General features: G+C 43.9%; 2 protein-coding genes and 1 non-coding gene across 7 annotated transcripts in view; all 3 read right to left on the reverse strand.

Annotated features, from left to right (window-relative positions):
* Positions 1-718: 718 nt before the first annotated feature.
* Positions 719-7732, reverse strand: KICS2 (KICSTOR subunit 2). 2 transcript variants are annotated; one of them, XM_035544239.2, is made up of 4 exons: positions 7449-7732; positions 5801-5874; positions 5586-5722; positions 719-2043 (listed from the first exon to the last, which is right to left on the reverse strand). In XM_035544239.2, exons 1-4 carry the CDS (start codon positions 7681-7683, stop codon positions 1227-1229), a joined length of 1263 nt encoding a protein of 420 aa, XP_035400132.1. In that variant the 5' UTR covers positions 7684-7732; the 3' UTR covers positions 719-1226. The 2 variants fall into 2 exon arrangements, with proteins under 2 accessions (XP_035400132.1, XP_035400131.1); XM_035544238.2 differs by having other exon boundaries at positions 5586-5874; positions 7449-7728.
* A 672-nt stretch (positions 7733-8404) lies between these two features.
* Positions 8405-11727, reverse strand: part of RPL18A (ribosomal protein L18a) — a 220411-nt gene continuing 217088 nt past the window's right edge. The window contains exons 2-6 of one of the 4 annotated variants that reach the window (XM_050708241.1): positions 11525-11565; positions 11073-11252; positions 10366-10495; positions 8947-9056; positions 8405-8551 (exon numbers count right to left, since the gene is read on the reverse strand). In XM_050708241.1, coding sequence (XP_050564198.1) covers positions 8459-8551; positions 8947-9056; positions 10366-10495; positions 11073-11252; positions 11525-11542 — 531 coding nt within the window. In that variant the 5' untranslated portion in view covers positions 11543-11565 and the 3' untranslated portion in view covers positions 8405-8458. Of the gene's footprint in view, positions 8552-8946; positions 9057-10365; positions 10496-11072; positions 11253-11524; positions 11606-11727 lie in introns of those variants that run through there. The other 3 variants (XM_050708242.1, XM_050708243.1, XM_035544365.2) reach the window with 3 other exon arrangements.
* Positions 9758-9889, reverse strand: LOC118246897 (small nucleolar RNA SNORA68). Its single transcript, XR_004778247.1, has one exon. It is a non-coding gene; the product is annotated as a small nucleolar RNA SNORA68 (small nucleolar RNA).

Below are 11727 nucleotides of genomic sequence, written 5' to 3' on the forward strand. Positions count from 1 at the left end.
GTGGGGAAACAGGGGAGGGTCCTGTCATCAAGAAGTATATAAACTGTGTTTTGGAACCAGTAGGTGCACTCCTGCTTGTGGGACGCCCGCCATTGCAATCGCGAATAAATTACTACTTCACTGAGATCCTTGCCTGAGCCTAAGTTATTGGCTACAGAGTGTTTCTCACAATACTTTTTTCCAAATGTGGAGGCTAGAAGTAAGTGGTATAAGAGACATTTCAGAATGAGGTAAACATACTACGCAGGCTATATATTTAAATAAAAATTCCAACAGTGATTTGGCCATATTATGAAATTATTTAAAATTAAGCAGAAAGAAAAATATGCTTACAAAAATCTAAAAATAAATCTAGGTTGACCCTAACAGCAAATTGTAAATTAACTCATTCACAAAGAGATTTCCTACTGCATTTTTTTTAAACATAGCCAGACCAAAGCACAACTTGAAATAGCTTCACTGCTATTTCCATGGCACTTCTTCATGGTTCCTTCTAAAATACCTGCTCAACCTCAGCTTATCTCCTTGAGTTTAAATCTGAATTAAGACTGACACTGTACACACAATGTCACAACACTCCAGTGAATAGTCTACTTCCAACCCATACTTCAGCTTTATTTGCACGAGTGTGCATTCTGAAACATCTGTTCAGAACAGAGACAGCTCTTTAAAGGTTTATGTCAAAGATCTCAATTTTAAGCCATTTGAAAACTCAGAATTCAGAGTATTTTTATGATGCATGTATTTTTATTTAAAATGTGTTCTTGCAGGTTCACACATTTTAATATTCCCTTCTATCAGTGTATAGTTCCCAGAAATAATTCCTGTCAGGCAACACGGTTTTCTGAAGATAGTATTTTCCACCCTCATAGCATTTTCAATAAATTCTATAGGTCAGATTACAATAAAGTGCACATATTCCTCTGTGATACAGGCAACAAAGCTGTGGACTGAAAAAATAAGTCATTCTGCAAGTTGAAAACCACACACACAAAAAAAAAACTTGCTGTGGCCATTTAGCACCCCACAGTTAAGTTGTCCCACTAAGTACAACCAGAAATACTTTTTTTTAAATGTCTGTTAGCTTAAAAAAAATGAACTTATATAATTAAAAATGATGGTTCCTTTTTAATTAGACTCTGAAAAAACATTAATTTATGTAAGTCTTGAAGCCTACAGCTTTCCCCAAGGCTGGCATTCTGCCTTGAAAACTTGTATTATGTATTTTACCCTTTGGATCCAGGCTTCAAGCTTGCAAAAGCTTTGGAGTTCTTCAGGGAATGCGAAATTTCATTGAGAAAAGAAATAAAATGAGAGTCCCTTTCTGACTTCTTAGACTCAAAAATAACTACGATGGTAAAATGAGGTTCAGGGCGAGTCAGAAAGTATGTGCTTTGGACTTTGTCATCGTAGAAGTGAACAACCTTCTCCAAGCTGTTGAGGTCAGAGGTTCTGTCAGTCATAATCATGATTACATTGGGCCAGTGCATAACAGGCCTGTCGCTGGGCAGAGACACCACTGCGGGGTACTGATCCACTCCTTTGGGGGCTTCCCTGTAAGAATGGGGGTGATGATAACCGTGTCCCTGAAAACTTTCCGATCCACGATTGTCAAAAATCAAGGAAACATTGACAGCATCATATTTCCGAATGAAACTGGAAATTTTCCCAAAGTAATCAGGATTTGTTTTTGCAGTCAAAGTTTTCATTTCAGATGCTGTTGTTTGTCGACTAAGGGCCTCGTGAAAGTAAAAGCTAAACTTGGCAAGGAGAATGTTTTTGAGTTTCATCAGCCAGAGGAAGAGGTGTGGAGGTTGTACTGCTTTTTGAGACTGCCCTCCAAACAGATGCTTCTTGGTCTCTCGCTGTTTCTCAAAAATTTGGCCCCACGTCTGTAGTTTTGTGTGAGCGCTGTGCAAGTTGACCAGGGATGGAAGGAACTTCCACTCTGAGATCTGAGCCTGAGCCTTTAAGAGATGTGCAAGCACATCTACTTCCAGCTGGAAACTGCTTTCAAGAGGACTGAGGATTGGATGATGGAATCTAGAAAACACAACGTTATTCAAGACATGAGAACTGCTGTACGCAGCAGTGAAATTACCAGCAAATAGTTGTCAATTCATATACAGAACACCACACAAAGGAGGCTACAGTGTAAAACAAAAAAAATCACCTTGTAAGTTTAAAAACTCCTCTTTTATCGTAATTAGGACAAACATTTTAATGAACATACAGCACTTCATATTTAACAAAAACACCCATCAGGCATTTATCAAAGCAAGGGAATCCTCTTTGACCAGTCCAAGAAAAGGCACTGTTTATCTTGATCCACAAGCTACCATAGTGCCATTCCTCTTTAAATTCAGATCTAAGAATTTTTTAAGTAAGAATTAAGATTTTTTTAATTTTTCTTCCAATTTAAAATCCCTTCTAGTGGCAATATGTCTTGATAGTCATAGAATAGTGCTAAGATATTACGTTAAAACAAAAAGTTATCTTACATTATAAATTCAATGTTTATGCAGAAAAGCTGTGAGGAAACCAAATTGAGTTTTATTCTTTTCAATTCACAATAAAAATGTGATGGGAAATTAGTCAATAGAATCACAATTGACTGTATTTACCAATGAACCTGGTCCCAAATTTTGAACGTGTGCTAAGAGCAAAAAAAAAAAATTTGGCGGGACTTCATAATATCACAACAAAGATGTTCTAACAATCATTTTTTTCCTCTCTAAAAATTCAGGACAAGATCAGCTCTGAATTTCACAGAAAAAAATCTCAACTACAACATAGAAGTGTCACTGCACATCTTATTCACTAGAGTGACCCTACCATTAGAACAAGTCCCAGTGGAATTTGAATAGATCCATTCTATAGCTTTCTTTCCCACCTTGTTTTCTTCATATTTTATCCAAAAATTGTGTGATCTTAAAAATATTTTCAAGTGTCCCTTTTTTCTCAACAGCCACAATACGTATGTTGAAAGGATTTGCTTTTAAGATGCAAGTCCAAGTTTATTTGAAGGAAATGAAATGCTGGATGTGGTGGAACAACCGACGCAGCGTGTTCTGCAAAAAGGCTCGGCTGGGGGACCTGCCACCTTCTGTACACAGTGTATGTCAGCAGCCATCATGTATTTCTGCTGTAGCAGTGATCCAGTGTTTACCAACTCCTTTGGTGGGTTGAAAAGCCCGGAGCATATTTGAATTTCTTTAAACAAATAAGGGTCAATTTGAAATAATATTCCCATAATAGTCAACACTATATTTTTTCAATGGTTTAGGTATTCAGCAGAAAAAAACAAAACAGTTTTTTTGTCAGGTATTAGAAGGGAAGAGAAGCACTATGCAACACTATTCCAGATATTCCCACCAAACGTACACTTAACGCAGTGGTTTCAACACACGTGCAGTCAGCCTAAGCTTATTCTTCAACCTTAAAAGCAATTAAAAAACTTGCTGCCGTGTCTCCTGGATTAATGTTTTGACGTACGGCTTCCCACTTCCACTTTCCTTCATGGCTCATTGCTATTTTCATGTTTCACTGCACGGCAGGATTTGCTAAACTGTTTTAATCCAAAAATCCGCTTCTCAGCCACAGCTGAGAAGCCTGATATGGTTGCAGAGGAACCAGGTTATCTACTCAGACTATCTGCTGTAATTAACTTTCCTAACAGAGGAGCACCTGACTGAGCTTGGTATCACCTAAAACAGACAGGTTTTTGCGCTATTTCGGTAAGCCAGCGTGTTAAGAACTTAACTGCACATTGGAAATTTGATTCTTCCCCCAATCATTCTTGAAAGCAGAGGGATGATAGATTTGTTTTGCAGACCATAAACAAGCCGCACCATTCTTCATTTCCTTCTAGAGAACACAGATGCATACAAATCTACAAAACGCTGACTAGATGAAGAGCGTTTAACACTTCAGAAAAATGACATCAAGATAGTTTACTATTTACTTACTCATTTCATACCAGGCGTTTAAAGGATCCTGCACCTGACGCTGTCTTAATTATTGCAGTTAAATTATTCCTTTCTTTCAGAAATACTCTGTACATTACTGGGGAGAACCAAATGACTGAAATAGCTCCAGCAGCCTCTTAGAATGTCTTCGCCTTAAAGATTGCTCATTATCCCCAAGCAAGATCACCACTATTTTCCCAAGGAGGCATTTCTTATTTCCTTACAATAGTGCACTAGAAACACAAACGCACCTCGGAGACTCAGTTTTGATTTCCAGATTTTTAAACAGTGCTCTTGACTAAGCACACGCTCAGAACAAATGATAATGGCCAGCGTACATCATAAAGCAACTGTGCAACAAGCATGCCTTCCTTTACTCTTCTACTGACTATCATACCAAGGAAAAAAAACTGTAGTTTCATTTTTCCTTGGACTAACTGCTCTGATATTGTGAAGGTTTACAAGCTGAGAATCACCAGAAATGACTAGTAAGATGACAGACTAGTTCTGACTTTCAAATAGCAAAACTACACTACAATTTCCTTAAATTATTCCTAAAAGTAAGGGAGTCAGCTGCAGTGCTTAGATTTTGAATGCCAGAAAACAGCACCAAGTTATCTTTATTTTTTTACACTTACTTTAAAAATCCTAGCTGTAAAAATAAAACCTCAGAACATTCCCCTGAAACGTCCTCTTAGATATTATTTCACTAACAAAGATTTAAAAGAATCCAGCTACATTTGGAAACTATTTTCCAACCACAGCTACCTTGTTTTACTTTTAAAATCAAGAATTGGCCTTTTTGTCTGTTGTCGGGTCATTCAAGACTGCTCTTTTTAAACTGAATCACTTGCAAGGATCACGTTAGATCTACTCATCAGAGTTTAGATCACATTTAGATCTACTCATTTACTCATTTAGATCATTTTAGATTTACTCATCCCAGTGATTTAAAGACATCCTGGGGTTCTTGTAAAAGGAAGTATTAGATCTTAACTTCAAGAAACCACGAAAGCAGGGACCAAAAACTCAGAAGTGCTCTTTCTGCTAGCTCCAATAGCTCAAGAGAAGGGATAACAGAAGGCCATCAAACCCTTCCATCTAGGCCAAAAAGCTATTAAAAAAAAATAACCTGTGAAATTAATTTGAAATTTTCCTAGAGACAGGCATATGGAGTCTAATACATGGCTTTTAGAATTAAACAGACATATTCTAGACTAAAACTGGCACACAAATATCTGTTATATTTCTACACTAATTTTACTGAAGTCTGTATGAAATTACGCCTTGTTTCCCCTTCACACACACCTAATAAATAAAAACAAGAAATAATTCTTGTACTTTTTCCATGAGGAAAATGATTCTCCCTCTCTGCTAAGCATGAATTAGGAATCAGAAAGATGGTTTCTATAACATGCTGCATAGATTGGGGGTCAGGGAGGTCTCACTGTCTTATTTGGAGCCCTCAGCTCACGTTTGGACACCGCTCCCCAACGCTCACGTCACGTGTGAATTCATGCAAGGGGCCACGCTGCTCAGCAATGAAAGGAGAGCAAAATCTTCAGGCTTACTTTGAACCTCAACATCATTTATTACAAAACATGACCAAGCACTGACCTTGAGCTGTATTTCTTTAAGATGGATTCCAAAATGTTTACCAGTTCCTCAGAGTTAATGAACTTTTGGGTGCTGAGCGTGTACATTTTTTCATAGAAGTCAGCAATTTCCATCCGAGCCTGAACAAAAAAACAGAGCTGTTCAGACAGGTGAGAAAGCAGCTCTTCCAAGTGAGGAGCTGTTCCTCCTAGTGCATTGCGACCCGTCGCCACCACCTTCTTCAGCTCATTGTGCAGGGATGTGTAGATGGTTCGGATGGAGTCCTTTCGGCTGAAGAATGACTGACCACCTGTTCAGATAAATATGGAGGTATTACCAAAATCCAGGGACAGCAGAGATAGACAGCAGTACTGGAAAAAATAAAACCGTGCTTTTTTTTCCCCAGGTGTTCCCAAGCGTTATTCGATCACACCATTTTTCATCAAGAAATAAATTTCAGCGTATTGTTTTGTGAATGACTGAGCTGCATGTAGCAGAAAATCAGAAGCACTCTACCTAATTTGATACAGGTCACGCTTGTCCTTATTCATATTTCAGCAGCCAGCGACTGCTGCAACATTTCTTTAACCCCTTCACATTGGCCTTAACTACAGCGTGACCTTTTTGATAACAAGGGGTTAGGTAATTTTGCTACTATGCTACATAACCTGGAAATGGTGTTATCTGTGCAAGTCAGAAGAATCAAGTCATCGTGGAATTTTAATACGCTCCACTGCTGTTAATAACTCTAGATCTCTTGAAGAGAGTTCCCCTAACAATACCACTTGAAACATCAAACACTCTGACTTACAAAACCAAACGTTTCCAGTCCCTAAACCACCTAATATAAGCCAGAATTCACAGGCAAAACAAACATAGCTTATCTCAGCAGGACCACAGCACAGGTTAATGCATAACTAAAACTGAGAAAAAAAGGTCAGGGCTTCTTTCTACCTGCTCAATGCTTTAAAAAATTAAAAAAAAAAATAATTAAAAGTGGCCATCATAAAACGCTTTCTGTGGGACCTTTCCGTGGGTGGAAGGAACCTTAAAGACCATCCAGCTCCAACCCCCTTGCCACGGGCAGGGACAAACTTTGATGCTACCAAAAGCCCGTGCAAAGGTGCTGCTGTAGCTGTCGCGAGCTGCAGCAGAGCAAGGACCACAAGTGCTGAGCCTGCAGAACTTTTAGGAGGAGAGTCCAAATTCTGGTTCCACTTTCAGACTGCTCGTGGTTTTTATAACGGTGCGCAGTTCTTTTCACACATACTGTTCAAAAGTAACCTTAGCAATTTGAGGCAGAAAAGCACAGGATTGGTTACGGTGGATAAAGAGCTAGCTTTCCAAGCCACGACCTGCCCCCAAGTCGTGGCAGAGGAGCCATCACCTATTGCCGTTGTCTGGGAAGTCTGGAAACAAGTACAACTTTGCCTGCCACTTTGACAATTTTTTCCTTCTGCTAGCACCAAATTCGCTTTTTAAAGCCAGCTTTACGGATTTTTTTGCCTGTAAGGTCCTCCTAAAGCAGGTCAAATCGGCCACCCCTTCGACGCGAACACCGAGGCCGGATTTTACGGACGGGCGGGCTCCTCTCCCCCGCCGCTCGAGGGAAAGCCAGCAGTGCGGGACCTCCAGCCCTTAGTGCCGACGGACTGAGGGCTGACAAAACCGAGACCGCGGCCGAACGTCCCAGGCCTCTGCGGGTCGTCACCCCCAGGAAGAGCTCGCGGGAGGCAATCCGCAGCCCCGGCGGCCTCCAGGAGGCGGCCGCCGCCCTGAGCCGCTCTGACGCGAGGCTCTGGGGCCGGGCAGGAGCCCAGGCCGCCCGGCCGCGCCCCGCTCGCCAGCCCCGGTGCGTGCCCCCCCCCCCCCGGCGGGCGGTACCTAGCTTCTGCCCGAGGAAGGCCATGCTGTGGTACGCCTTCTCGGCGGCCGCCAGGTGCGCCAGCGCCGCCAGCAGGGCCAGCCAGCTGCCGCCCGCGCTCTTGTTGCCCTCGCGCTCCTTCTCCACGTTGTCCTTGGCCTTGTCGTAGGAGAAGATGCCGAGGTGCGAGAAGAACGTCTCCAGCACCGCCTGCTCCACCGGCACCGGCGCGCCCAGCGCGATCGCCTCCCCCATCCCGCACCCGCACCCGCTGCTCCCGGCCGCTTCCGCCCGCCCGCCCCTTCCGGCTCCCCCCGCTCCGCCTCCGCCCCGCCCCGGACTCAGAGCCCTGAGCGAGGTTCTCGGGAGCCTGCTGATGGCTCAGGAACTGCCCAAATTAATCCCCTTCCGTGTTGCGCTGTGGACAGGTCAGCTCCCTGAGCAGACTCTGTGTAAGCGCTGAGAACAGGCACACAGCCATCTGGAACACCAGGGCCACGGGAGGGCTGCTAGGCGGCAGGGGCTGTTCCTGTTCCCTGAGAGGGTTGTGAGGCGTTGGAAGGGACTGCCCAGGGAAGCGGTGGAGTCGCCGTCCCTGGAGGTCTTTAAAAGACGTTTAGATGTAGAGCTCAGCGATAGGGTTTAGTGGAGGACTTGTGTTAGGGCAGAGGTTGGACTCGGTGATCTTGGAGGTCTCTTCCAACCTAACGACTCTGTAATTCCCATGGAACACCTGCCCACTCCCTTCTACCACGTTAATCCCACATGAAATTAACAGGCAGCTCTTCCCCACCTCGAGCTGCACCTCTCCACCACCCGCAGAACAGCAACATCCTCCGCTTCCCCTAGCCCCTCTTTCCCTTGCGCTCTACAACCGGGCTGCTGACAGTTCACAGCTCGTAGCAAACAGAAGGAAAGGGGCTTCGGGGAAGGAAGGAAAAAGACTGGGGAGTTTTTCCAAAGAAAACCAGGAGTCAAAGGTTCAAATCCATCTTTATTGCAACACGGAGCCAACAGCATGTTTTTGCATTTAGAAAAATGTGTTTGGTCTCTTGGTGGTGAAACGGGGTTTGTGCTGCTGACGCAGAACTCTGTGCGGCAGAGGGAACTTGATTTTCGAATCCTGCAAGAAAAATATTTCTGTTGTTAGTTGAGATGTTAGATGAACACCAAAAACAGTTTGCAACAAAGAGCTGGGTTATAATTCAACAGGTAATTTATGTAATGCATCCACAGATTAGATACACTTCATAGGAGGTAATGGATGCGCTAGTTTTATAGTTCTTTTTGAACAAAATGCCCGTTTAAGGCAAGTTTCCTGCAGTATAACATGCATTTATTTTGACTTCTCTAAAAGCCTTGATCACACAGCATAAAGTAACTGTAAAACTACGCAGGCCAGTTCAGTCCCCTCCCGTTTGCCTGCAAAACAAAGGTGTACCAGACAACAAAGCTCTCCCCCTCTCAGCCTGATATTAAATTGGGACCCAGCAGGTGCCACAGTTTCACTTCACTCACATGGAACTGCTTGACTGCTGGCCTACGGCACTTGCTCGCAGCGATTTCCTCCACCTTCATGATCTGAATAGAGTGAGCACGGGCACGATGACGGGCTCCCATATCACGGTCTGTAACGAGAGAACTCGTTAAAATAAATCTTCACACATTTTCAGTTCAAAATCTTACCAGCGTCCTTCCAAGAAATATGAATGCCATCCACAACCTCCAGAATTCGTGGTTAACTCTGCTTAATCATGATATTTCCACCATCTAGAGCGATGGCAGAACTGTTCATCAGAGAACCAAAGCGCAGCAGACAATTCCACCTGGAACTCAGAACTTCTCCAAGAGAATGCCATCTTACTGCTCTTGCCTGATTTCAGGGAGTTATGAACTTACAGAAATCTATATGGGACTTTTTTTTTTTACCCGCACAAGAAAAATGTAATTCAGAATCAACAATGAAACACAATTATTGGGAAAATAGGTTTTTCTAAAAATTCGTACATGATACAATCAGGAATTGTTACTTAGCCCACATAATTTGCCTTACGGAACAGGAGGATCTGTACATAGGCTACCTGAAAACTCCTCTCTGTGGTAGTCACACTGCCTTAAGATCATGACAATAGCTAATTTTACAAGACAGGCCTATTGAAATACCGTGCTTACAGGGTCCCCCATGAAGATCTAACCTACTAAAAGCTTCATCTACTACAGTATTCTTGAACATGAAGCTTTCAAAGTCATTGTGCTACGACAAATCAAGTTCTCAGACCCCTTAAGCAAGCTTTTTGGTATGTTTGTTAACTGGCAATATCCTGCAAGGTAATGTAGGACCTTAAGTTTCACTTTCAAGAGCACCTCAGCTCTTGAAAGGCGACAAGATACATATAATATCTGCACACATGACAAGAACATCATTACTAAGAACAACGTTCTTTGGGTTTTTGTGTGCAACTTGCAGCGGTTTGAACGCTTCCAGATTCAACTGTCAATAGCATCGGCTATATGAATGGTCTGTCCCTCAAATACTTCATATTAAGAGGAATCAGGAGAACCTGATCTGAAATATTCTTCCCACATGAACTAGGAAGATAAACTCGACCATTTCAAAACACTACATACAGTAAAATAAATGTAAATAGCACCTTAAAGGTTATGAAACTGTTGGCCTGTATAGCAAAATTCATTACTGGAATTACAGAAAGTCACATTAAGTGGAAATATTTTCAAGGTGGAGAAAACGTATCATCAGTAAGGGAGCACAAACATCTACAGACTTCTCCAGCCACTTCACAATCTAGATTCCGAGTGTTTCGGTTACTGTGGATGAAGACAGCGCTCTTACCTAGGCTTCAAATCCAATTTAAGATTTAAGCTTGCATTATATACCGGTCCTAGCACTTTGTACCTCCAACAGTTACACATACTTACAGCACTGAGTGACAGCACCCGCAGTGGTCAGATCCCTGTACTCCCTGTACATGTTGTGAGTTCCACTACGAGAGTCATAGCGCAACCAAATGCCAAAGTTTTTTACTCGCAGAGGGGACTTCTCATACACCTGGAATTAGACAAGAGCATAAAAAAAGTTAAAGTAACTACATCATCAGTATTTCACCAGTTTAATTACGTTAAAGCTCTTATGAGAACACTGTAGAAAGTTCTACTGTCAAAGAACATTTGGTCTCTTCTCCCACACCAACATAGCAGCAACCAAACCTTAACAATTCAGTGTGAAATTACTAGATTTCAGCCCTACATCACAGCAAAAATAATAAAAAAAAAACATCCTTTAAACGGTAAGATAGATACACCCAGGTATCGATTTTGCAAGAATTGTGAACGTCCTCGTAACTCTTAAAACGCACATGCCACAATGAAATGAGTGTAAAACTCAGGAAACAGCACTGAATAGTATAATTCATCATATGTTTAAAATATTAAGTTAACGGGATTTTAAGCTCCCTGGACATGCACTGCCACTTTGAAAAAGTGAATTTGTTGCTCATCTTCACAGCAAATGAAGGATGAATTTTAGTTTTGCCCCCCCGTAACAGCACTTCATGTAAATTCCTTTTACGTATACCAGGCGGAATTCCCCAGAAGCCTCCCAGATTATCGGCTCTTCCAGCGCGCACCTGGCCGCAGTACACGATCTCTCCCGAAGACTTCTTCATCTTCTTCAGCTGGGACACGAAGTACCAGAACCGCGACTTGGCAACCACGTGGTTCGGGGCGAAGATCCGCATGCGGTACAGCGGAGGAGTGGCGCATTTCGGCGTCGGCAGGCACCGCCCGACCACCTTGTACTCCCGCAGCTGGGGGCAGACAGGGAGCGAGCCGTGAGCGGCTCGGCGCCAGCCTGCCCCGTCCCCGGGCCCGCTGCCGCCGCGGCCTCCTCAGGCGCCGCCGCCATCTTGGCCGCTCGCCTCCCTGCAGGGCCGCGCACGGAGCGCCCAAACCCGCGGCACCGCGCTCCCAGCGGCCGCCTCGACCCCGATCCTGATCCCAATCCCAGTCCCGGTCCCAATCCCGATCCAAATCCAAATCCTAATCCCGGCGCCGGGCGCCCCGCCGCGGCCCCACTCACGGTGCCCGACGCCTTCATGGTGCCGCCGCCCGCAGGAAAGGAAGGGGCCGTGCGTGGCGCCTCCTCACCTCAGCCGCCGGCCCCGCCCACCGCCCCGCCGCGCAGCGCGATTGGCCCAGGCAGCCGTCAATCTCCGCCGTGCAGTGGGAGCCCGCGTGGCCGCCCGGGGCCTTCCTTACGCTATTCACGGAGCGCGTTACGCC

This window comes from Cygnus atratus, chromosome 1 (genome assembly GCF_013377495.2).
Source record: "Cygnus atratus isolate AKBS03 ecotype Queensland, Australia chromosome 1, CAtr_DNAZoo_HiC_assembly, whole genome shotgun sequence".
In the NCBI taxonomy this organism is placed as follows: Eukaryota; Metazoa; Chordata; class Aves; order Anseriformes; family Anatidae; genus Cygnus; species Cygnus atratus.